Genomic DNA, 27327 nt, shown 5'->3' on the forward strand with positions numbered 1-27327 from the left:
ATTCCCTAATATAAAAGCACCCAATAGCAGGTGATCATTAAATGATCACTGAATTAAACAGCACAAGGATTTTAACTTGTCACTTGTTTTACCTGCCCTTCTCCACTCCCCCTTGTTCATCTGGCTCTCAGGCCAGAATGCCTAAAACCATTGCATCAATCTAATCAAATATTTGAAAGCCAGAGACCTTGAAACTATTCAAATCAACTTCAGAATTACATTTTTCAAATTTACCCTGGTCATTTCATAAGTAGATCTAGCTACTCACTAACCGCTATCCCAGGAGGTAAAAAAAAAAAAAGCATAAGCTTAATGAATTTGGTCAGACATACTGTGTAATGGATGTCCAACATGCTGCTGTGAGCTTAAATCGTAAATATGATGGCTCTGTTTGGCATGGCAAAACATATTAGAAGTGTTTTATTGGTCACTGGGCAACTTACTAGATAGAAGGGGAATGATTCTGAAAACTGCAGAAGCTACCACTAGTAGCATCTCAAAAGGAGCCCTGGAGACACACAGATAATCTGCTTGCAATGATTCATCAAGTTGGTCCTTTGTTTCCCTAATTTGAGTGTCAAGTGCAACCATCCAATAAAGAATTGCCAAGACCCAATAAGATTCTCTTCTGGCTGCTGCGTTTTCTGCCCTAACTGGTACTATTCATGCCTAAAGCACAAATTGAATAAATAGCTTCAACGCTGGCAATGTTGGACAGTGTTTGGATTTTTTTGTTTTTCCTTGAAAGGCTGAATCCCATATGTTTCTCACTTGCCCCCAAACACATTGCGTTGATAGTCATTGTTGCACCGATTAATTTTAACTTTCTTAATACTGGGTATAGAAGGATGCCTCATAAGTTAAAAATAGTTCCTGTTTTATCATTGGCCCATCAATGGATTAGTGAAGATTAAAAAAGGATTGTAATGCCTTTTTTGGCCTTGAGAAATCTCTTATGGTGCCTATGGTTCAGTTGGCCTGCTGATCATTTCCATCTTAACGTACTCTTTAACATTACGCTGCTACAGGTGAGGTGTTAAGTAATACATTAAGACAACTATTTTCTCTGGCTGAGCAATTTCACAAGAAATATGTTTTTAACTAAATTAGACATTTAACAAATGCCATGTGTAATTCAACCGGGGCGGGAGGAGGGAGAGTATCCTTAAAACAAGCTATGGATGTGAATTTCCCAAGAAAAAACAGATGATTTTTTTAAAAAAATTAATTGAAGTTCTGAATGTGAAATTATATACTGTCAGTGCAGTAGACCAACACAGGAGAGCACCAAAGGCCTTAGGATTCTTACAAAATAAGCAGTAAGCAGTTTTAGCTCTAGCAGCCAGAAATCTTTCATTTAAATTAGGCAGAATCTGCAAGTCCAGTTAATCCTGTGGATATGATGCATTGAATGTTCTTAACACTTTTATATCATTTAGATGAACACTAGGAACCTCAAGGTTCTGATAGAAAAATAAACTATAATATTTAAAGCAAGTAATGAATGAAATAATTTCGACGAAAATGAGGATCTAAAGATTGCACGAGAATAACTCGATTTAAAAAGTAAAATTAAGGGGAAGAGAATATCAGAAAGCTTACAATTGGAAAACTGAAACAATAATTTCTTTGAAAAAATTATTTCGTGACAGATTCCTCCACGCTATGAACATAAACGCAGATGCTATAAATAGAGCTATTGACATTTGGGGTGTTGACTTGTTTTTATCAAAATCACAGAACAGAAATGATAGTTTGTAAATTTTCAAACAGCTATCACGTTCAGAATCCAATAGTGTTCTCCTTCCCTTTTACTTGATGACTTCATAAAAGATAAATAAGCCTTCGGACCAAGAGGTGGGTATATGGGCACGGTTAACTCTCTCGCCCCAGAAATTCGACTCGGCTGAAAAGATGATTATTTGGGGGCGGGAAGGGGGGAATGCAGAGGGCTTTAGGACCCGGCAGGCGGCAGTTGTGTAGATCGCTGAGAGACTACGAGGGTCCGGTTCAGCTTCAATTCTGTCTCTAATCTCTGCAACAGCGGCTCTTCCTGGGTCCCGCGGCTTTCCTGCTCACTCAGCCGCGGCTGGAGGCCCGGCGAAAATCAGAGCCGTTTCCGCCCCATCACCGACGATGGAAATCCTCCAAGAAAAAGTGGCCCCGGACGCGTGTGCCTGAGGATTCCGCACAAAAGAGGTGCCCAAAATGAAGACCCTGGTGGTGAGTCATTTGTTATAACTCCTCTGGGCAGAGGCGGGACCCCCGGGCGCAGCGTCCCCGGGGCGCACGGGAGACCTCCAGGGTGCCTGACCCTGCGCTGCGAGGTCGCCCGTTACAAAGGGACAACTTTCCACCTGCTCCGCGTCCACTCCCGATTCCTCGCTTCAGCCTGGCTCGGAATCCCAGAGCCCGAATGGAAACTGGGGTTGCTGGGCTCCTGGATCTCCGGCGGGAGTTCCGAGCGGCCAGCGGAGAGCTAGAGAAACGTTGGAGTGACGGGCGCCTTGCTCGGGGTTGGGGATGCCCTAACGAAACAGCCTGGCAAAAAACTAAGAGGGGCGGGAAGGGGGGACCTTTGTAGACTTTCTTGGTTTCCTTGTCGGATTTCAAACTTGCAAGGATCGCCAAGGTACAGCCCCACGGGTCCAGAAAGGAGAAGCTAGACATTCCAAAGCCGAGCTGGGGCAGAGGGCCCCCTCCCAAAGTGTGAGCCCACCCCTGCCCCCGCCGCCGGCGTGCTCTTCTTCGCGTAGCCGGGCGCCACGCACCACCTGTCCTCTGCCGAGGGATGTGGGAGGCGGCGGCGGCCCAGAGCAGCGACGCGCGGGGAGCATGCCCTGCCGTACGCGGGGCGACGGTGCCTCCTCTGCCGGGCTGCGTGCTGCCAAGGTGGGACCCGGGCTACCCCCGCTGCCCCCGCCCGTCTGACCGTCGCGTCGGAGTCCCTGCCGGGCGCGCTCCTCCCCGGTCGGCGCTCAGCGACTCTCCTGTGCTCTCTCCCGCTCTCCCGCAGCGCCATGGTCTGGCAGTGTGTTTAGCGCTCACCACCATGTGCACCAGCTTGTTGCTCGTGTACAGCAGCCTAGGCGGCCAGAAGGAGCGGCCCCCGCAGCAGCAGCAGGCAGCGGCTACCGGCAGCCCCCCGCCGCACCCCGAGGCCCCCGCGGGACCGCGGCCACTGGACGGATACCTTGGCGTGGCGGACCACAAGGTGACAGCTTGCTCGCCAGCCTTCCCGCCACCCAGCCTGGGGATCCCGCACACCTGAGCTTGCCCCCTTCCCCGGGGTTGGGAGGCGCCGTGAGTAGGTGCCATTCAGAGGCTGGAAGTGCGAGTGGACCCGCTGGGGTGGGACAAGATAGTTCCTACTTGGTGTGAATTTCTATTTGGAGAAGGAAGCAAAGTTTTTCCGGGAATAGGGATGAGATGGGTGCACCCCTAAGCCTAATTTCCTAACAGGAACTGTCCCTGGAATTAGAACCGCCTCATCCCCAGAATTGCAGCTATCGCTGGGCGCAGGGCTCCTGAAGCCTCGGGTTTGGCAGCCAAGTCGCGCCCTAGTGGGAGGAGACCCGGGAATGGCGCGGGTACCAGCCCGAGCTTACCTCCGACAGGGAACCGGAGGCTGAGTAGCAGCCAGTCCGCGGCCGCAGCTCAGGCTCGCATACTCCTATCTGATCCCTGCTTCGGATGCTCTGGGCTAAATTACTACAGCCCTGGGGAGCGGTGCCCAGGCAAGCGCGGAAGGCTTGAGGCACAAACTCAGCTTCCATTGGCTTGAAAACTCATCGTTGAGGGCCTATTTTCCTCTGCCTTCCGGGAAGCCGCTGCATGGCTTGGCTAATAATTAATAAGGTGAATTTTTAAGAAATTGAGCCTTCTTTCCCTGGAATAATAAATCTCTCGTTTCAGTGTGTGAAGCCTCTGGGAGAACCCTAATCAAGTTTCCTGATTCTGAAAAGATATTTTAATACAGTTTAAATGTATTCCCCGTTATTTGAAGCTGCTAATATATTTTTATTAAAACACAATTCCATTCTGTATATGCCCTATAAAGCTAGAGGATTTCTTGAGACCACCCAGCTATCCTGCTTTTTGTATTACTAGGTTGTATGGCTGTGAACCGAAGTAATATTTAGCAGGTGCTCCTTTTGTGTGAAAAGATGGTTCTAACCATGCATGAAAAAGTCAAACTTTTTTTAAGTGGCAATCAAAATACTTCTACTCACTTGTGCAATGGATAACGCTAAGGATTTTGGAGGATACAAAAGAATTTAAGGCAGGACTCAGCCTTTAGGGATCTTTGAATGCCTGTGGGAAAACAAACAGCATACCATGAAATGTGGATGGATGGATAGATGACAGAGAGACAGAGAGATAGACAGTAGATATAAATGTATAGGAAATATTGGATATAAACAGTTATTACTGTTGGAGTACAGAGATGAGAAAGATCTCTGCCCGGCTAGGATCAAGGAAAGTTTCTTTGAAAAAGTGGAACTTGCACTGGGAAGAATTCACAGAAGCAGAAAAGAGGGAGAGATTTCATTAGGAAATGATTTACTGGGGAGGGTGCTGGTGGTAGATCTTAAATCAAAAGTAGAGAGGGCCATCAGTTTCACAATTTCTGTTTTCACAAGCTTCTGTTTTCTCTTTAAGTTGTTGATTGATTACATACTTTGTATCTGCATGTGCAAGCAATCCATAAGGGCTGGAGTTCTAGAAAAGTTTGTGCATTGACTTCCCACTGTGGAGGGATGTGGTGTTTGTGTGTTTATCATGAATATATTGAACATGGTGGCTTTTCATGGCTATTGTTTAGTGGAAATGGCTATCTAGCACTTGTGAAGCTTTGGTTAATAGGGGTGTCAAAAGGTAAATTTGCTGTAAGCTTTGATCTGCCTTTAGGAAGATATTGCTAATACTTCCCTTCCTGTGCTCTCCTGCTGGACAGACACCAGCTAAGAATATTGATAGCCTAAGTCAAAATATGATGCCCTCGTGTTCTTTTTCAAAGCAGTGTTTATTCACACAAATATGTTGGATTCCATTTTCAATGTGTCAGAGCCTTATTTCTTTAAAATGAAGAACAGCCCTTTTGGGGAAGGAATGTGGGAACTCTGTATGAGAAATTGAGATAATCTGTAGTGAAGGGTTTTGTAAGCTGTGAAGTGTTACGTGAATGATACATATGTGTGGAAGACCTTGGAATTCTTAGCAGAGAATTAAAAATGTGACCAGGAAGGTCTTAGCAGATAATACCAATGAAATTCTTTCATAGAAAACCAACCTCTCACAAAATTCCATACCCAAAGGGTTCAACAAAGTTTATCCTACCTCAAGCAAAGGAACAAATGCAAATATTAAAATCTATGCCTTCTTTTTAGGCATTATTTCAATTGTTCCACTGAAGGAAATGTAAACTTCTGCTCAGAATGTAGTCACTTTACTGCTACTATTTAACCGGTCGGAAGTTCGGCAGTTTCATTGCCAATGGCTATCTGAAGGTGCACGTGTAAAACGTTTATGTCTTCTCCCAAAATTGCTGTTTAGGTTTACTTGGGATCTTCCTATAGTCTTGCTTAAGCAGAGGTAGAAGTCAATCGTTAGACTATTACTAAGATGTTTTTTTCCAGTTAACACAGGGGATGATAAATGAAAGATTTCTATTCTTCTTATGTTGCCAGATGATACTCTGATTGCTTTTTTGTCCCACTCTTACATCAAGCTTTAGAAAAATTATAGGATATGCTGAATGTGATGACCACCAAGCCATATGCTGCTGCATATTGAATCAGAATTCCAACAGACTTTCAACTGGCCATTGATTTACTGAATCTGGAGAGAGTTACAGATACTATTTAGGAAAACGTTCACATCTCCATGGCTAGAGGTCCCAAAGTCTGATAACTATGTAGTGTTTTTGTTCAGTTACATGATGGCATTAACATTCTAACTCCAAGATTAAATTCAACAGGTGGTCCTGAACCCCAGCACCTGAATTTCACAAATTACTGCCTGTCTGCGATGATAGTCTTGTCTCATATGCTGCAGACTGAATTACTGTTGAGATTAAATCACTGTGTGCTTTTGTTGAAAGACATGCTGCGAGTCAAGCCAGTGATGAGCAATATGTGTTGAAGCTTAAAATATCACTTTCCATGGTCGTATTCCCTGCTTCCTCTTTCACAAACGATGCTAGCGGAAATTGTAATTCCAGTATAAATAAGTAAGTGAAGGCTACTTGGAGTTTCTTGTGATAATGAAACCATTTCATTTTCTCTTAGGTAGATTTTTTTCTCTTCATTCCCAATCCTTCCCCTGACCTTTTCCCACAAATGTTCCACCAACTCATTTCCATCTCGTTACATGTCTGTCACTGCAGCTACTGTATCTGCATCCTGCCATTTCCTGGTCCCCGATTTTGGAAGCCATTGATTTCTAATCAGATCTTCCAGATCTAAGCAAAGAAGTCAATCTTCATGGCTTGGAGAAACTTCTGCCTTTAGAACTGCAGCATAATGTATAATCAAACTAAAACACACATGCACACACACACACACACACACACACACACACACTCACTAAATCAAGCAACCCTCAGAGGAAAGCTCCAAGTCTCCCAGCAGAGTGGAAGGGGGCGTGAAGCACATTATGTGTTCAGTCTGGGTTGGCTCCGGGTAGGTAAAGTCATTTGCCATCTGGTGGACCCTGTGAAATGAAACTGTGAGCTGATTCCCATTTCCAGTGGACTGGAGCCCTTTCACAGAAGGCCCACTTGTCACCTGGCTTGCCCTCTTCTTAGGTGGCTTATGAAAGAGCAGTGATCATGGGGCCTGAAGCTGAGCTGCTATCTCCTCGCTTCGGTAGTAGTCCCCAAGAATGGATTTTACACGTACCGGTGACATGCTTGCCCTTGGTTCTTTCTTTCCTTAAGCACTCAATTAGCCAGACAAAATCAAAGTGCTTAGAGGTAAGAGTACTATCACTATTAATCGGTAGACGTCCAGTTGGGATGATAATACAAGTCAATGCAAGAGTTGAAAAGTAATTCAAAACTGGAAAAATAGGTATATGCCATATAACTTATGTTGAAATTATGGCATAAGAATTCTTCCTTTAGGGAGGTATATACATTCTCAAATATAAGTTTACACCATTTATCAGACCCTGTTGTATAATATTTGAGGCATCCAATGAATGATAAATAATTTGGATCTCAAAGAAATTTAAAGTGAGCTTATTTTCAGTGCTCAAGTATTACAAAATGTAATCTGCCAATGATGACAAAACTGTGTTATCACAAAGCATCAACCAAATGGAATCATGAAATGAACTGTTTTTTATGGGAGAAGAGTTCCAATAACGTGGGTGTTTTTAACTGGAGAAGTTAAACTATTTTAACATTTACTTAATAGTTAACCTTCCTTAATTCTGAAACCAAGAGTATTTCTCCACCTTCCCACAGGAGTAATCCCAAGATACTTTTATGCCAAAGCCCAGATTGTACCTAGCAGATGGTCTGACCTAGCTCCCTCTCAAGTTTCAGGCATTCTGGCCTTCTTGCTGATCCTTGGACACTCATTCTGCCTCAGGACCTTTGCACTTGCTGTTTCATCTCCCTGGAAAGCTCTCACTCAAGATCTTTTGCATGGTTGATTCCTTATGGTCATTTCGTCCTCAGATCATGTATCATCTTCTTGTATACCACACTCTTTAAATAGCCCCCTTCTCGCGAGTCATTCTCTATCATACCAGCCTGTTTTATTTTCCTTATAATACTTAACAATATCTGAAATAATCTTAAAGTTTACTTGTCTCTTGTCTGTCATCCCCCCAAGTAGAATCTAAGTGCTCTGATATCAAAGCATCTGATACATCTTGTTGACCAGTTTAAATCCAGGCCCTAATACTTGGCCATTGGTGGGCACACAATAAGTATTTATGGAAGGAAAGAAGAAAGCAGGGCGTATTGGGGGTGGGGTATCCCTGAAGAAGGACAAAGCTGCCTTACCTTATGTCAAGTCCTTTCTCTGCAAGACACATCAGTGTAGTCCCAGGCCCTGGTATGTCTCATCTTTCCTAAATTTGATTTACTCCTTCTCCTCCTAATAATGATAATAGGAAATGATTTGAAACATAAGAGTCTTTGGGAATGAGATTTGGGAATCTACCATTTTAATAGGCTTCCCTTATGGTTCTTGTGCACGTTAAAGTTTGAGAATCATCATTTGAAACGTTTTTAATCATGATAGTGTGTAGTTCTGTAGCTAATTTGTTTCTGGGTTTTTGAACTACTCATAGCCCTTAGTAACTATTCATTGAAGGCCTAATAGTTGCAAAATTCCAGGATATCCTGGAAGAAGAACACAGTCCCTGCCCTCAAAGAACCTTTGATCTAACTGGAAAGAAAAGGCAAAGAAGCAAGAAAGATTAAATAATAAAGCAAGTCCTGAATAATAATATGAAACCAAGAAACAGTACATCAAGGCACGGACACTAAAAAGGGGGCAATTTCTGTGATCTTTCTCATCTATAAAGTAAGTTAGATACTGTTGTTACCTTAGAAGTTATAAAACTTTCAAACTAAAATTCTATTATTCATTAGCCCTTTTAAATATATGGCTTCCTTCTGGCTTCCTTTCTCTCATTGGTTGTGTAAAGGAGTTACTAGAAAAAGAGCTATTTCAAGTCAAAGAGCTATTAATGTCAAGCCCAAGCATTCCCACTTAGAGATGTTTTGGAAGAGTCAGATTCAGTGACAAACGTGTGTAGAGTCACAGTGGAAAGTTCCGTCTGCACTTAGACTTAATTTGCCAAGAACAGATTAGGATGATTTGATCTGTTTTCTACTCATTAGCAGGGTGATGCTGTTTGACTGTTTACAGAGGATGTGTCCTAACATAAAATATGTGTCCTAAAGGAAAATCTGTAATTGCTGGGATATTGTGCTTTCTTTCTTTTTTTGTTTACATCTTTATTGGAGTATAATTGCTTTACAATGTGTGTTAGTTTCTACTGTATAACAAAGTGAATCAGCTATACATAAACATAGATCCCCATATCTCCTCCCTCTTGAGTCTCCCTCCCACCCTCCCTAACCCACCCCTCTACGTGGACACAAAGCAATAAGCTGATCTCCCTGTGCTATGTGCTGCTTCCCACTAGCTATCTATTTTACAGTTGGTAGTGTATATAATGTCCATGGCACTCTCTCACTTCGTCCCAGCTTCCCCTTCCCCATAACCATGTCTTCAAGTCCATTCTCTAAATCTGCATCTTTATTCCTTTCCTGCCCCTACATTCTTCAGAATCTTTTTTTTTTTTTAGATTCCATATATATGTGTTAGCATACAGTATTTGTTTTTCTCTTTCTGACTTACTTCACTCTGTATGACAGTCTCTAGGTCCATCCACCACACTATAAATAACTCAATTTTGTTTCATTTTATGGCTGAGTAATACTCCATTGTATATATGTGTCACATCTTCTTTATCCATTCATCTGTCGATGGACACTTAGGTTGCTTCCATGTTCTGCCTATTGTAAATAGAACTGCAGTGAACATTGTGGTACATGACTCTTTTTGAATTATGGTTTTACTCATATGGTAGTTTTAGTTTTTTAAGGAACCTCCATACTGTTCTCCATAGTGGCTGTATCAATTTACATTCCCACCAACAGTGCAAGAGGGTTCCCTTTTCTCCACACCCTCTCCAGCATTTATTGTTTGTCGATTTTTGATGATGGCCATTCTGACTGGTGTGAGGTGATACCTCATTGCAGTATTGATTTGCATTCCTCTAATGATTAGTGATATTGAGTATCCTTTCATGTGTTTGTTGGCAATCTGTATATCTTCTTTGGAGAAATTTCTATTTAGGCCTTCTGCCCATTTTTGGATTGGGTTGTTTGCTTTTTTGGTATTGATCTGTATAAGCTGCCTGTATATTTTGGAGATTAATCCTTTGTCAGTTGCTTCATTTGCAAATATTTTCTCCTATTCTGAGGGTTGTCTTCCGACTTGTTTATGGTTTCCTTTCCTGTGCAAAAGCTTTTAAGATCCATTAGGTCCCATTTGTTTATTTTTGTTTTTATTTCCATTTCTCTAGGAGGTGGCTCAAAAAGGATCTTGCTGTGATGTATGTCACAGAGTGTTCTGCCTATGTTTTCCTCTAAGAGTTTTATAGTGTCTGGCCTTACATTTAGGTCTTTTATCCATTTTGAGTTTATTTTTGTGTATGGTGTTAGGGAGTGTTCTAATTTCATTCTTTTACGTGTAGCTGTCCAGTTTTCCCAGCACACTTATTGAAGAGGCTGTCTTTTCTCCATTGTATATTCTTGCCTCCTTTATCAAAGATAAGGTGACCACATGTTTGTGGGTTTATCTCAGGGCTTTCTATTCTGTTCCATTAATCTATATTTCTGTTTTTGTGCCAGTACCATACTGTCTTGATTACTGTAGCTTTGTAGTATAGTCTGAAGTCCAGGAACCTGATTCCTCTAGCTCCGTTTTTCTTTCTCAACATTGCTTCGGCTATGTGTTTGCATACAAATTGTAAAATTTTTTGTTCTAGCTCTGAGAAAAATGCCATTGGTAGTTTGATAGGGATTGCACTGAATCTCCAGATTGCTTTGGGTAGTATAGTCATTTTCACAGTGTTGATTCTTCCAATCCAAGAACATGGTATATCTCTCTGTCTGTTTGTATCATCTTTAATTTCTTTCATCAGTGTCTTATAGTTTTCTGCATACAGGTCTTTTGTCTCCCTAGGTAGGTTTATTCCTAGGTATTTTATTCTTTTTGTTGCAATGGTAAATGGGAGTGTTTCCTTAATTTCCATTTCAGATTTTTCATCATTCGTGTATAGGAATGCAAGAGATTTCTGTGCATTAATTTTATAACCTGCTACTTTACCAAATTCATTAATTACCTCTAGTAGTTTTCTGGTAGCATCATTAGGATTCTCTATGTATAGTATCATGTCATCTGCAAATAGTGACAGCTTTATTTCTTCTTTTCTGATTTGGATTCCTTTTATTTCTTTGCTGTCTCTGATTGCTGTGGCTAAAACTTCCAAAACTGTGTTGAATAATAGTGGTGAGAGTGGGCAACCTTGTCTTCTTCTGGATCTTAGTGGAAATGCTTTCAGTTTTTCAACATTGAAAATGATGTTTGTGGGTTTGTCATATATGGCCTTTATTATGTTGAGGTAAGTTCTCTCTATGCCTAGTTTCAGGAGAGTTTTTATCATAAATGGTTGTTGAATTTTGTCAAACGCTTTTTCTGCATCTATTGAGATAATCATATGGTTTTTATTCTTCAGTTTGTTAATATGGTGTATCACATTGATTGATTTGCATATATTGAAGAATCTTGCATTTCTGGGATAAACCCCACTTGATCATGGTGTATGATCCTTTTAATGTGCTGTTGGGTTCTGTTTGCTAGTATTTTGTTGAGGATTTTTGCATCTATATTCATCAGTGATATTGGTCTGTAGTTTTCCTTTTTTTGCATTACATCTTTGCCTGGTTTTGGTATCAGGGTGATGTTGGCCTCATAGAATGAATTTGGGAGTGTTCCTCCCTCTGCTATATTTTGGAAGAGTTTGAGAAGGATAGGTGTTAGCTCTTCTCTAAATGTTTGATAGAATTCACCTGTGAAGCCATCTGGTCCTGGGCTTTTGTTTGTTGGAAGATTTTTCGTCACAGTTTCAATTTCAGTGCTTGTGATTGGTCGATTTATGTTTTCTATTTCTTCCTGGTTCAGTCTTGGGAGGTTGTGCTTTTCTAAGAATTTGTCCATTTCTTCCAGGTTGTCCATTTGATTTGCATGTAGTTGCTTGTACTAATCTTTCATGATCCTCTGTATTTCTGCAGTGTCAGTTGTTACTTCTCCTTTTTCATTTCTAATTCTATTGATTTGAATCTTCTCCCTTATTTTCTTGATGAGTCTGGCTAATGGTTTATCAATTTGATTTATCTTCTCAAAGAACCAGCTTTTAGTTTTATTTATTTCTGATCTGATCTTTATGATTTCTTTCCTTCTGCTGACTTTGGGGTTTTTGTTTTCCTCGTTCTCTAATTGCTTTAGGTGTAAGGTTAGGTTGTTTATTTGAGACATTTCTTGTTTCTTGAGGTAGGATTGTATTGCTATAAACTTCCCTCTTAGAACTGCTTTTGCTGCATCCCGTAGGTTTTGGGCTGTTGTGTTTTCATTATCATTTGTTTATAGGTATTTTTAAATTTTCTCTTTGATTTCTTCAGTGATCTCTTGGTTATTTAGTAGTGTATTGATTAGGCTCCATGTGTTTGTATTTTTTACAGATTTTTTCCTGTAATTGATATCTAGTCTCATAACATTGTGGTCAGAAAAGATACTTGATACGATTTCAATTTTCTTAAGTTTACCAAGGCTTGATTTGTGACCCAAGGTATTATGTATCCTGGAGAATGTTCCATGAGCACTTGACAAGAAAGTGTATTCTGTTGTTTTTGGATGGAATGTCCTTTAATTTTCAATTAAGTCCATATTGTTTCATGTGTCATTTAAAGCTTGTGTTTCCTTATTTATTTTCATTTTGGATGATCTGTCCATTGGTGAAATTTGGGTGTTAAAGTCCCCTACTACGACTGTGATACTGTCAATTTGCCCTTTTTTGCCTGTTAGCATTTGCCTTATGTATTGGGGTGCTCCTATGTTGGGTGCATAAATATTTACAGTTGTTATATATTCTTGGATCAATCCCTTAATCATTATGTAGTGTCCTTCTTTGCCTCTTGTAGTAGTCTATATTTTAAAGTCTATTTTGTCTCATATAAGAATTGCTACTCCAGCTTTCTTTTGATTTTCATTTACATGGAATATCTTTTTCCATCCCCTCACTTTCAGTCTGTATGTGTCCCTAGGTCTGAAGTGGGTCTCTTGTAGACAACATATATATGGGAATTGTTTTTGTATCCATTCAGCCAGTCTATGTCTTTTGGTTGGAGGATTTAATCCATTTACACTTAAGGTAGTTATCTATATGTGTGTTCCTATTCCCATTTTCTTAATTGTTTTGGGCTTATTATTGTAGGTCTTTTCCTTCTCTTGTGTTTCATTCCTAGAGAAGTTTCTGTAGGATTTGTTGTAAAGCTGGTTTGATGGTGCTGAATTCTCTTAGCTTCTGCTTGTCTGTAAAGGTTTTAATATCCCCATTGAATCTGAATGAGATCCTTGCTGGATAGAGTAATCTTGGTTGTAGGTTTTTCTCTTTTATCACTTTAAATATGGCCTGCCACTCCCTTCTGGCTTGCAGAGTTTCTGCTGAAAGATCAGCTGTTAACCTTATGGGGATTCCCTTGTATGTTATTTGTTGCTTTTCCCTTGCTGCTTTTAATATTTTTTCTTTGTATTTAATTTTTGATAGTTTGATTAATATGTGTCTTGGTGTGTTTCTCCTTGGATTTATACTATATGGGACTCTCTGTGCTTCCTGGAGTTGATGACTATTTCCTTTCCCATATTGGGGACATTTTCAACTACAATCTCTTCAAATATTTCTCAGTCCCTTTCTTTATCTCTTCTTCTTCTGGGACCCCTATAATTCTAAATTGGTGCCTTTAATGTTGTCCCAGAGGTCTCTGAGAATGTCCTCAATTCTTTTCCTTCTTTTTTCTTTATTCTGCTCTGCAGTAGTTATTTCCGCTATTTTATCTTCCAGGTCGCCTATCCGTTTTTCTGCCTCAGTTATTCCGCTATTGATTCTTCCTAGAGAATTTTTAATTTCATTTATTGTGTTGTTCATCATTCTTTGTTTGCTGTCTAGTTTTTCTAGGTCTTTGTTAAACTTTTCTTGTATTTTTTCCATTCTATTTCCAAGATTTTGGATCATCTTTACTATCATTACTCTGAATTCTTTTTCAGGTAGACTGCCTATTTCCTCTCCATTTGTTTGGTCTGGTGGGTTTTTACCTTGCTCCTTCATGTGCTGTGTGTTTCTCTGTCTTCTCATTTTGCTTAACTTACTGTGTTTGGGGTCTCCTTTATGTAGCCTGCAGGTTCATAGTTCCCATTGTTTTTGGTGTCTACCCCCAGTGGGTAAGGTTGGTTCAGTGGGTTGCATAGGCTTCCTGGTGGAGGGGACTGGTGCCTGTGTTCTGGTGGATGAGGCTGGATCTTGCCTTTCTGGTGGGCAGGACAGCATCAAGGGCTGTGTTTTGGTGTGTCTGTCAACTTATTATGATTTTAGGCAGCCTCTCTGCTAATGGATGGGGTTGTGTTCCAGTCTTGCTTGTTGTTTGGCATAGGGTGTCCAGCACTGTAGCTTGCTGGTCATTGAGTGGAGCTGGGTCTTAGTGTTGAGATGGAGATCTCTGAGAGAGCTTTTGCCATTTGATATTATGTTGGTCCGGGAGGTCTCTGGTGGACCAATGTCCTGAACTCGGCTCTGCCAACTCAGAAGCTCAGGCCTGACATTTGGCTGGAGTACCAAGACTCTGTCAGCCACATGGCTCAGAAGAAAAGGGAGAAAAATAAAGAAAGAAATCAAGAAAGTAAAGTAAATAAAATAAAATAAAGTTATTAAATTAAAAACAATTAAAAAGTAATAAAAAGAATGAGAATGCAACCAAACCAAAAAACAAATCCACCAATGATAAGAAGTGCTAAAAACTATACAAAAAAACCCCCAGACCAACAGAACCCTAGGACAAATGGTAAAAGCAAAGCTATACAGACAAAATCACACAAAGAAACATACACATACACAGTCACAAAAGGAGAAAAAGGAAAAAATATATATATATTAGGAAAGAAAAAGGAAGAGAGTAACCAAATCAATAAACAAATCTACCAATGATAATAAGCTCTAAATACTAAACTAAGGTAAACATAAAACCAGAAACAAATTAGATGCAGAAAGCAAACCCCAAGTCTACAGTTGCTCCCAAAGTCCACTGCCTCAATTTCGGATGATTCGTTGTCTATTCAGGAATTCCACAGATGAAGAGTACATCAGTTTGACTGTGGAGATTTAATCTGCTGGTCCTGAGGCTGCTGGGAGAGATTTCCCTTTCTCTTCTTTGTTCGCACAGCCTCTGGGGTTCAGCTTTGGATTAGCCACCGCCTCTGCATGTAGGTCATCTGAGGGTGTCTGTTCCCTGCCCAGACAGGATGGGTTTAAAGTAGCAGCTGATTCGCGGGCTCTGGCTCACTCAGGCCAAGGGGAGGGAGAGGTACAGAATGCGGGGTGAGCCTGAGGCAGCAGAGGCCAGTGTGTCACTGCAACAGCCAGAGGCACTCCGTGCGTTCTCCTAGGGAAGTTGTCCCTGGATCACGGGACCCTGGCAGTGGCGGGTGGCACAGGCTCCCAGCAGGGGAGGTGTGGATAGTGACCTGTGCCTGTGCACAGGCTTCTTGGTGGCTGCAGCAGCAGCCTTAGCATTTCATGCCCATCTCTGAGGTCCACGCTGATAGCCGCAGCTCGTGCCTGTCTCTGGAGCTCCTTTAAGCAGCGCTCTTAATCCCCTCTCCTCACGCACCCCAAAATAATGGTCTCTTGCCTCTTAGGCAAGTTCAGACTTTTTCCCAGACTCCCTCCTGGCTAGCTGTGGTGCACTAGCCCCCTTCAGGCTGTGTTCATGCAGCCAAGCCCAGTCCTTTCCCTGGGGTCTGACCTCCAAAGCTGGAGCCTCAGCTTCCAGTCCCCACCCACCCTGGGGGGTGAGCAGACAAGCGTCTCGGGCTGGTGAGTGCTGGTCGGCACTGATCCTCTACGCGGTAATCTCTCCGCTTTTCCCTCTGCACCCCTGTTGCTGCGCTCTACTTCATGGCTCCGAAGCTTCCCCCCCGCCACTCCCCATCTCTGCCAGCGAAGGGGCTTCCTAGTGTTTGGAAACCTTTCCTCCTTCACAGCTGTCTCCCAGTTGCAGGTCCCATCCCTATTCTTTTGTCTCTGTTTTCTCTTTCTTCTTTTGCCCCACCCAGGTACGTGGGGGAGTTTCTTGCCTTTTGGGAAGCCTGAGGTCTTCTGCCAGCATTCAGTAGGTGTTCTGTAGGAGGTGTTCCACATGTAGATGTATTTTTGATGTCTTTGTGGGGAGAAAGGTGATCTCCACGTCTTACTCCTCCACCATCTTGAAGCTCTGCCAGCATAAATTAATTTTAAGTTCAAAATATTTAATCTCTTTATGATTCTCCTTTGGTATGGCATAGGATCTCCTGGACGCTTGAAGGGAGTGAACCCTCTTACCCTGTTCACATGTGTCTGTAACATAAGGTGACTATATTTCTGAACCAAATCTCATAACTCATGGTATGATGAATTTGAACATAATTGTGTTGGCCACAAGACAGAATATTTGCAATCAGATCCATCCTGGAAACATGACATCTGTTATAGAGGGGACTTTCCATACCTCTGAAGTCAAACAGCAGCTCGGTATAATTCCTGTCCTGCAAATATTGGGATAAAGAGAGATTAAAGATGAGAAAAGACTGAAACATTAAAACCCATCATCAATCAATAAATCATTCTGGAACCCTTCTATACACCTATTAAATAGCCTTTGATCAGCTGTGAAGGATCTTAGATATAGAAAGACAAGGAATGATTATTTCTTAAATAATAATGTTATTTCCCATACCTTGTGATTCAAGAGAAGAATCCCCTTGTGAGTCAGTAGATTTATGATCAAATGATCAATAAAAACTTGGGGGTGGAGGCATTTATGAGATGTACTCAGATTCCTCTTCATAAGCTCTTTTAGTCTTAAACTCTTAGTGTGGGCCTGGGACAAATAAATATTTTCATTGCATGCTCTATTCAATATGGTTTCCCAAATAAAAGCCACAGGCGTGAATAATCTCAGTTTAGACAGTATACCGGCAGGGAAGCCTTCCTGGACTTGTAGCCCAGGATAGATCTGAGCTGTGTGTTTTGTCATCACAGCCAGCATCGCATGGTAATACTTATTCTGGTTGATTGTCATTTCTTGTCTAAAATTGTCTGCTTTCTCAGCTTGACTCGTGGAGACTGGGAATTTTTTCTCTTTTTTTGTCATTGAATTCCCAGCCTGGCATATAATGGGTCTTCAATAAATAGTTGTTGAATAAATAAGTGTATCTATATAAAGATTTTATATTTCTTCTAAAATAAGACTGTTTCTGACTGCTTGGAGTTACTGACAAGGAATAACTACACATCATAAATGTCAATTTCTCCAGCCATAATTTGTAGTTCTGTAACTATTTCATTTCTACTTTCTTGTACTAATCAGAGCTCTTAAGACATACTCAAAATTTTAGAGCTAGAATGAAAACTTCAAAATTATCAAAAGGAATTCACGAGTGGTCATGCGATTTGCCCAAAGTCGAGGGTTAGTGGCAGAGCTAGGGCTAAAATGTGGGTCTCTAATGTGAATATCATTACCGTAAGGGAAATTCAGTGCCAGTATATTCCAAGCCGTGACTCAACATTATTTGAACAGAATTTATTAAAATGAAGAGCCTAGGCCTATCCAGTTATTGGAAAAAGATAAATATTTAAACATCTTATTATTCTGAAATGAATTTGAGAATATGCCTCTGGGTAGTTAAAAAGAGCTCCCACCAACCACTGACTTAGCAACGGGTACTCTAAAGGCTGCACAAAATGCATGACACCGATGTAATTGGAACAATTTGCAAATCAGAGTGGACTTTGCCTTTAAAAAGTAAACCAAGCCAAAAGAAGTGTCGTGTTTAATTATTTGCAGAAAATGTCATGACTAGACCACTTATTTATCTGAATTACCTTCTCCACAGTGGGGAAGGAAACACCATTGGGAGACTCAGTTCACCAAGTATCTGGACTGCCATTCTGCAAGTAACCATTGATTCCTCCTAAATTCTGAGATGTGATTCTTACTCTGAGATAGAATTACTTTAGGCAAATAAGAAACCATTTTACCCATGGTAGGGAAAATTAACCTTGATAGTTGTTGTAGCTCAGAATGAAAAGGAAACTTTCTTTATTATATTCTCCTTTAATAGCTAAGGAGGTGTCTTTATTGTTCCTGGGAACCTCACAGAGTCTGAGGATACCCTGGCAGACTGAAATGCAGAGTTAAACCAATTTTTAATAAGAAAGCATATTCTGGAGATTAATTGCACATATGGGACCTCTCCACTGACTGAACTGCATTACTGTGTTTCTCATTTACAGATTTGCTTGTGTTCCTTGCATGCCTCCAATGGCTTCCCACTGCCTGGAGGATCAAGTTCAGACTCCATAGGAAGGCTCACAAGGCCCGACAGGGTCTGCATGGCCTAATTCTCCAACCTCACCTCCCACAGCAGCCTGCAGCCCAGGCTGCACACACCCTGGGAACACAGCTTGCTGTTTCACACTTACCTGCTCTTCCTCCCTCTCTCATTTTATCCACCAGGTAGGGGACGAATCATCCATTAAAATCCAACACAAGCATCTCCTTCCTAAAGTTTTCCCAGATACGACCTCTATGCAGAGTAAGCCCCACATTGTCTTATGCCAGCAGTGTGTCAGTTAGTCAATCACATATTGGCTGAGTGCCTACTATGTGCTAGACTCAGAGGAGGAAAGGAGAGGAAGGACCTAGTCCTTACACACAGGAAAATCACAGTGGAGGAAGCACATATGACAATGACTGTATCTTTGTAAGTGCTAAAATATTCTCTGTATCCTGTGCAGGCCTCTAATCACAAAGTATTGCGATTATTTGTCTGCATGCTTGTCTCCTCGACTAGGCTGTACCTTCTTTTTTTTTTTTTTTTTTTTTGCGGTACGCGGGTCTCTCACTGTTGTGGCCTCTCCCATTGCGGAGCACAGGCTCCGGACGTGCAGGCTCCAGACGCGCAGGCTCAGCGGCCATGGCTCACGGGCCCAGCCGCTCCGTGGCATGTGGGATCTTCCCGGACCACGAACCCGTGTCCCCTGCATCGGCAGGCGGACTCTCAACCACTGCGCCACCAGGGAAGCCCGGCTTCTTGAGACCAGGAACATAACATCCATCCTGGTATTTCCAGAACCTAAAGCTGTACCTCATACATGGTGAAACTCAACAAAACTTTGTTGAACGTTAGGTGGACAGAATCCTGTTGTAATTATATGTAATAGGAAGAGATTTGAACAAGTCTGGCTAATAGACTTAACATAAGAATGACAGAAATGATAAGTAGGGTCAGAAGGACTTCACATTTGTGGCAGACACATCTTTAGTTTCTGGTTCCCCTTGAAATGCAGAGCAGCATTTACTGATCTTTCCAGAGTGGTTGCCCAGGTGTTAAGAGATGGGAATGCCTGTATTTGAGGACAGTATGGTATCCTGGGAGGCAGGGAGGCATGTCTAAGCTTTTTACTTGTTATGAGCACTTTGGAAAGTCATGTAACTTTTAGGCTAGTCTGTAGAAGGGGCAGTTAAGCTAGATTCATTCATTCTCTCATTTATCAAATAATATTGTGTGACTTGCCATTGTGTTCGCGACCCAGAAGGCAACGATGCACAAGGTGGGATCCCTGACTCTATGAAACTTACATCTAGGAGAGAGGTATGTAAACAGACATAAAATTACAGCACAGATTTGGAAAGAAAGATTCACATGATATGGAGATTAGCTTTTTTTCCTCAAAGCTTCGAGGAAGTCTTTAAAGGGTGAATTAGAGGAGTGACTTCATCAGAGGTGTGTTTCAACGGATCCCTGTGGCTTTGGCATGGCACAGGTCACAGCGGTCCTAGATTATAGGAAGAGGGACCAGTTAGCGGAGTGTGGATGTGATCTGAGTGAGTGACAGGAAAAGAGACCTAAGGTTTCTGCCTGCCTTAAGTTTCTGTGATCACCCACCCCACTGCACTGTCGGTGCAGACAGACTGAGTGCATCTTCTCGAGCAGCAGAAGGTTTGTGGTTCAAGATTGCCTCTCTGTATTTAGTGAAAAGAGTTTGAGGATGATCCCAGATGGCATTCCAACTTTGTCTAATTTTGAACCTCACTGTGCATCTTAATACCGCATACTGACTTAAGCAAAACAATGGTGTGATGGTTAAGGCTGCAAGCTGTTCGTGGAGACTCCCTGATGTACACTGGCAACGAATGACAGGAATTAAACCCTCCACCTGCAGCAGAGCCAGTGGGGTGTGGAATAAATGTGATGAAGACACTTTGTTAGGTAACAGTTCTACTGGGAGAGAATTTATTCTAGAATAACCTTATCAAGGGAGACTTTGCTGCATAATAAATCTCACCAGGTATGGATCTGTTGGAAGTATGGGGTGGAAGGTGGTTTCCTCTCCTTTCATTCCCATAGTTACAGAGAGAGCAATTAGTGTTCTTTTAAATCACTTAAGTCTGTTCACATCTTCTAAGAAAAGTAAAGTTTCTGTTTGCCTTGCACCAGAAGGAAAAGTTTGTCAAGGGTGGGGGGGTCTGGTTCCTAATTCATTCAAAAGCATTTGGTTGGGAGCAAAAAATATATACATCTGAATGAACTCTGGTTTTTTGGGGCTCCTATTTGGAGTTACTTGGCAATGTTGCACCTGCCAGGCTGCCATCAGGGATTTCCAAGTCGTCTCCCATTACCATTCTGTAGCGCAAATCATAAAGCTGGATCATTTCATTTTTATTCCTCTTGTTGCATGTTTTGAACAAAGTGGTGGAAGTGATCACATTCTGCTTGTTTTCTGGAACTTGGAAAAGGGGTAGGGGATTATAAGAATCTGTGTGTGTTCCCTGCTACCAAAGAAAAAGAAGCTTTATCCTGATGCTCTAGCCATCATGAATCCCTTGAAGAATTATGCCCATCACTCTTACTAACAACTGTGTGTGGTTTTGGCTCCATTTGAAATGTGACGGAGTTTTAATACAGAACTTCAGAAATAAAAGTCAGAGAAAGCTGTCATAAGAGAACAGGGTATCCAGACTGGATGGGCCTGCACTAGTGAAGTATAAAGATGAAATAACTGGACCCAGGACCAAGAAAAAGGACCAGAGTGAAAAAATAAGACCAGTTGCTTCTTCCCTGTTAACAAAGGGGCTCTCTTTCCGGCTGTACAGGCATGAAATACTGATTGGGTTCTAGAAAGGCAATAAGGGTGGCTTGTCACGGGCTCTGCAGTGGGGTAACAGTGATTTGACATTATTATGTTTGAATGCGATTTGTTGTGCTGTGTGACAACAGAATAGAACATCAACGGACAAGGAATCCGTCGAAAATAAATTCCTCTGACTAGGAATCACAATGTTGTTTTTTCCTGAAATGAGCACCATGGTGGCCTGCTAAGATGAGCAGGCTTAGGTCCTCAAGGGAGTTATTAATCTCTGCCAAGTGAAAGATCATTCTTAATGGGTCCACAGAGCATCTTGATGGTGTCTCACCCTTTAGAAGGTCTGAAGGATGGAAAGGAGGCAGATGGAAGATACCCTGTATCTTCCAGGGTATTCTGCCTGAGAACACCAAAACTCAGTACTGTTTCATGAAAACTATGCCTGTAGGCCATATTTGAGAGCATGGAACGCCTGCTACCTGAGAAGAGCTGCTTCTGCTTCATCCCCGCAATAGCATGTTGAAAAAGAAATGAGAGAAGAGACATAGAAGGCTAGTTTTGAAAACCAAACTTTACCCCCACCCAGTTGCATATATTCTCATTGTCTTCTCAAAATGGCAAATGGTAAAAAAAGAAAATGACAATTATTCATAAACTTACCACCCAGACATACTTACTGTTGATAATTTAATGTATTTCCTTACAGATTTTTTCATACATATCAAATGTATGTATCCGTTACACTTTAATGTACTTCTATCCTGCTTTTAATTCATATATGCTAGGTATATGGGGTCTATATGTATATAGTATTACCATATCATGTGATTGGTAGTATAGCAGAGGGAATGAGCTATACAGTTAGATCCTAAAGACGTTTTTTTTTTTTTTTTTGGCTGCATTGGGCCTTTGCTGTGGTGTGCCGGCTTCTCATTGCAGTGGCTTCTCTTGTTGCGGAGCACGGGCTCTAGGCGTGCAGGCTTCAGTAGTGTGGCATGTGGGCTCAGTAGTTGTGGCTCGCTGGCTCTAGAACGCAGGCTCAGTAGTTGTGATACACAGGCCCAGTTGCTCCGCGGCATGTGGGATCTTCCTGGACCAGGGCTCAAACCTGTGTCCCCTGCATTGACAGGTGGATTCTTAACTGTTGCACCACCAGGGAAGTTCCCAAAGGACATCTTTTTTAATAGCTTAAAACCCAAATATATTCCAGTTAGAGTTGGGATAATTAGTAAATATGTCTTGATATTGGTACTGACCTCTCCACTTATTAATCCTGAAGATGTGTACATCCCTTATTAACATAAACACTTTTGTTTTTTCCTTTGGTGGTGGTGCACGGTTTGTGGGATATTAGTTCCCCGACTCCCCGACCAGGGATTCGAACCCTCACCTTCAGCAGTGAAAGTTTGGAGTCCTAACCACTGGACCACCAGGGAATTCCCTAAACACTCTTCTCTTTCCTCATTGTTTACAACTCGCCAGCACTTTTTAGTGGTGACGATGCTTCCATCCCTACCTTTCATCCTCTGCCTGTTTGCTTAGTTGCAGAAAGTGTTCCAGGATTTTTCAGTTTTATGAATCATTCCCAACAGTCCCTTAATCCTTCTGGTCACTTTTCTCTAAATTCCCTCCAACCCATCAGTAGCTATTTTGGGGACGTAGCTGGTGGCACACTCATACGGGCTTCCAGGACTGAGATGATCGACATCTTCCTGGTCAGTGGCTGGTTCCTTTCCAGATGTATGCCTCACGTTAGCCTTTATTTTCTGGGCTTCCACTTGCGATTTAATTCCCTGTCCATATATATTACAGATCTAATTGCTTGCCCGTATACAATGCAGGTTTACTTTGATATAACTGTCTATCCTAAAAAGAAATTTTGTGACACAAATGTTTGTAAGTATCACCTTCTTAATCAGCAAACTTTTCTGTATTTTTTTATCTTCTAGTTTTATAAAACATTTTAATTCCTTTATCTTATTTTAACCCAAATTGTTGAATCTGTGACTGTTCTTGACTTTTTTTTTGGTACTCAATGATGTCTCTGAGCTACTCTTTTTTACATTTTTCAAATATGTGCTTAGTGTTATTTCTTGACTTTAGCATAATTTCAGAACTCCTCATTATTCTTCTAGTCCATGGGTAGAATAATTCTCTCATTAAAGACATCAGGCCCTGCTTCTCCCATGACAGCCAACTGGCAGGGGGTATATTTTATACATCTTGGTTTGGTGGCTTCCAAGAAAAGGGATGAATTGGAGAACAGGAGATCTTTGCCAATAAGCTCTTTATGAAATCAGTCCTTTGTTTTGATGCCTGAACTCCCTCCTTTATCCTCTAGATTGAAGCATCACTGAATCCTTCTGCTCCATTTTTGTTGCTGTTTTTGTTGTCTACAAAAAACCCACTTTATTTTTTTAATTGAAGTATAGCTGTTGTACAATATTACATGTTGCAGGTGTACACTATAGTGATTCGCAATTTTTGAAGGTTATACTCCATTTATAGGTATTATAAAATGTTAGCTATATTCTCCATGTTGTACAATATATCCTTGTAGCTTATTTTATACCTAATAGTTTGTACCTCTTACTCCCTACCTCTTTATTGCCCTGCCCCTACCCCTCTTCCTGCTTCCCACTGGTAACCACTAGTTTGTTCTCTATATCTGTCTGATCCACCTTTACAAATGTTTTTATTGTGGTGACACATGTGTAACATAAAATTTGACAATTTAAGTGTACAGTTCAGTGGCATTTTAATTACATTTTAATTAATTCACTGTGTTGTCAATCATCACCACTATTTCCAAAAACTTTTCATCACCCCAAACAGAGACTCAGTAACCATTAAGTAATGACTCCCTATTCTCCTCTCCCTCCAGCCCCTGGTAATCTCCATTCTACTTTGTTTCTGTCTCTATGAATTTGCTTGTGTTACACATTTCATAAAGTAGAGTCATTGAGTATTTGTCATTTTATGTCTGACATTTCACTTAGCATAATCTTTTCATCCGTGTTGTAGCATGATCAGAACTTTGTTCATTTACGCAGCTGAATAATATTCCATTTTATGGATAAGCCATATTTTGTTAATCCACTCATCTTTTGATTGACACTTGGGTTGTTTCCACCTTTTGGCTATTGGGAATAATGCAGCAATGAACATTGGTGTTCTTCTTGATTTTTTGAAGTACCTCCTTCCTTTTTCCCTCCTTTCCCATCCCTATGACAGCACCTGAGTCTCTAGCTCTGATCACCCCACACCTGGAAGGCCACTCTACCCCTAGCTGTTTCCCACTTACATGCAAAAAAAATAAAAGTAAAAAAATAAAGACAAGAAGAAGCCATTAATTGCACTAGTTACATTTGTCTAAAGATCATGTAAACGTTTTGAAAAATAAAAAGGGGAAATGTTCCCATAATCCTACCCCTTTAGTGTAAGTAATGGTATAGTTTTGGTTTATTTCTGACAATCTTCTGCATTGCATTCTTCATTTTTTAAACTTAATTGTGAACATGTTATGTGTTTTTTAAAAAATTGTGTGTGATTTAAAGTCTGTTTTGTTTCCATTTTGCTGATAGCCATTAAGATTTCTTTTGGCTAATGTTTGCCTTTTGTATCTTTTTGCCTTTTATATCCATCCTATAACTTTTAGTCTTTTGTATGCTTATGTTTTATATATGGCCAGACCTGTTGCTAATATTTGCAGGGCCTGAGGCAAGAGTACAAATGGAGGCCCACATACATCCTAATTGCTTTAATCAGTAATTATGTTTTCATTTAGGAAAGATTTTCAAGTTTCAGAGATTTCATGTGACCTACCACAGTTATGGATTTGATCAGAATAATTATCTTGTACATTTTATTTTTTGATCAATAATTAAATCTTCATTAAGGGAAAAGGTTGTAATATCATACTTGATAATTTTATGTGGGTAATGCTTGACAAAAGTCAGTCTACTTGCATTATCTCCAATTCCTTAAAATGTAAGTAGACTACTTCTTTAAAGATTTTCTATTCATTTTTTCAGTTTTTTCCCCCTGAGGCTCTTTTTCTCATGTTCTATTTTATCTCAATCTAAAATTCTTCTCATTCTACCCCCTTCCCCTTACACACACTGAAGCAGTGACAAGCTCCACCCTAGCAACAGTACAATCCATAAATCTTCATAGCATTTGAACACAGTGGCCTTTTGTTTCAAGGGCAGAGGGCAAGAAATATGGAGAAGCACTTTTTCTGGGGCCTGAATGGTGTTCAGTATGAGTGGTTGTTTACAATTATGGATAATACTGTAACAATGAGAGAGGTGCCCGTGTGGTCTTTGATATAATTGTGTACTGTTTATGATTTTCTCTGCCCTTTAAGCAGTGCTTCTCAAACATAAATGTGTGTATGAATCACCTGAGGATCTTATTAAAATGCAGAATTTGAATCTTTAGGTCTGAGTCAGGGCCCGAGAATCTGAATTTCTAACAAGCACTCCATGCAGCTACTGGTCCAAGAACCACATTTTGAGTAGCATAGGGCCCAGATCAGAGGTGCTTCTCATCTCATATTAAGGGTAATACTGCTTATATCCTGTATGAATAGCATATAGCAGGAATTAATTTTTAATCTAAATTTATAATCATTGTCTTTTAAGAGTTAAGTTTAGTTCATTTACATTTATTGTGATTTTTGCTATACATTATTGATATATTGAAGGGTTTTTTTTTTAAGAAGATGTTGGGGGTAGGAGTTTATTAATTAATTAATTTATTTTTGTTGTGTTGGGTCTTCGTTTCTGTGCGAGGGCTATCCCTAGTTGTGGCAAGCGGGGGCCACTCTTCATCGCGGTTCGCAGGCCTCTCACTGTGGCAGCTTCTCTTGTTGCAGAGCACAGCCTCCAGACGCGCAGGCTCAGTAGTTGTGGCTCACGGGCCTAGTTGCTCTGCGGCATGTGGGATCCTCCCAGACCGGGGCATGAACCCGTGTTCCCTGCATTAGCAGGCAGATTCTCAACCACTGCACCACCAGGGAAGCCCTATATTGAAGGGTTTTTTAAAATCTCATTTAAACATTGGTTTTGTATTTATCTCTTTTTCTATGCTTTTTTTTTTTCTTCTCTTTTCCCCTCTTCCTCTGGGTTGGTGGAGTTTTGTGTGTGGGAGGGAAAGGAGATTGTCATTCTTATTCCATTTTTTAACCTACACTGGCTTGGAAGTTATACTCTTGATTTCTATTCTTTTAATGTTATTCTTGAAATTTTAACATGCATACTTACCAAAGTCATAAGATAATTAATATCTTTATCCTCCTTCCAGAAAATTCAAGGACCTTAGAACACTAACTCTGATCAACCCAAACAGTAATTTTACATGCTGCTATTGTATTGAAGTATTTTATTTCTTTTTTGAAGCCTAACAAATTGGTTATTTGCATTATTATTGTCATTATTTCAGATAATCAATGTTTATTTAGATTTACCTGCATATTACCAATTTTTTTACTCATCATTTCTTCTTTCAACTTATATTTCCATTATCCTTCTTCCTGAAATAAATTTTTTAGAAGTTCTGCTGATGAAGTTCTCTTGGTAGTAAACACAGTTTTAGTTTTTCTGAAAATATCTTTGTTCACATTCTGGAAAGAGAATACAATTCAAAATCACTAGTTGTTTTCTCTCTCAGTATTTTGAAGGACTAATTCCTGTGTTTTCTCCCTCTTATTGTTGGTATTGAGCTGTTTGCCATCAGGCTAGCTGTCATTACTTTTTAGGTAATCTAAGCTATTATCTCTTTAAATATAGTGTCTCTCCTTCACTCTGTCTCTTTGTAATGTTTTGTTTATTTGTCTATACTGCTTTATGGGTGATTTTTTCTGATTTTTTCAGTTTGTTAATTTTCTATTCAGCTATGTCTAATCTGTTATTTAACTCATTCACCAAGTGTTTTCTCCCCAAGTATTTCATTTTAATCATGATTTCTAGATTTTTTTTCCCCAAAATCGTCCTGGTCTTTTTTCATAGTGTCTTCTTACTTACATACATGTTATTTCCACATCTGATAACTCCAATATTTTAAATCTTTGGAAGTCTAAATATGTGTTTTGGTCTTGTGCTGATTTTATTCAAGGAAACATTTATTTATGTGTTTTGTCTGTGCTTGTGTTGATGTGTATATTTATTGTGACTCCATGTTCATCTGGATTATATCCGTGGAAATCCTTAGTGACCTATGTTGAAAGTGCATTCCTCCAAAGACCGATTTCATTTGCTTCTGTCAAACTCCTGGGGG

The 27327-nt window shown here is 40.6% G+C and overlaps 1 protein-coding gene across 2 annotated transcripts in view; it reads left to right on the forward strand.

The window, feature by feature from the left end:
* Positions 1–1962: 1962 nt before the first annotated feature.
* The window catches only part of ST6GALNAC5 (ST6 N-acetylgalactosaminide alpha-2,6-sialyltransferase 5), a 171376-nt gene continuing 146011 nt past the window's right edge, over positions 1963–27327 (forward strand). Inside the window, exons 1-2 of one of the 2 annotated variants that reach the window (XM_065885093.1) lie at positions 1963–2223; positions 3017–3214. In XM_065885093.1, the coding sequence (XP_065741165.1) occupies positions 2209–2223; positions 3017–3214 (213 nt within the window). In that variant the 5' untranslated portion in view covers positions 1963–2208. The remainder of the gene's footprint in view (positions 2224–3016; positions 3215–27327) is intronic. The other variant, XM_065885100.1, reaches the window with a different exon arrangement.

This window comes from Phocoena phocoena, chromosome 1, assembly GCF_963924675.1.
Source record: "Phocoena phocoena chromosome 1, mPhoPho1.1, whole genome shotgun sequence".
Classification (NCBI taxonomy): domain Eukaryota; kingdom Metazoa; phylum Chordata; class Mammalia; order Artiodactyla; family Phocoenidae; genus Phocoena; species Phocoena phocoena.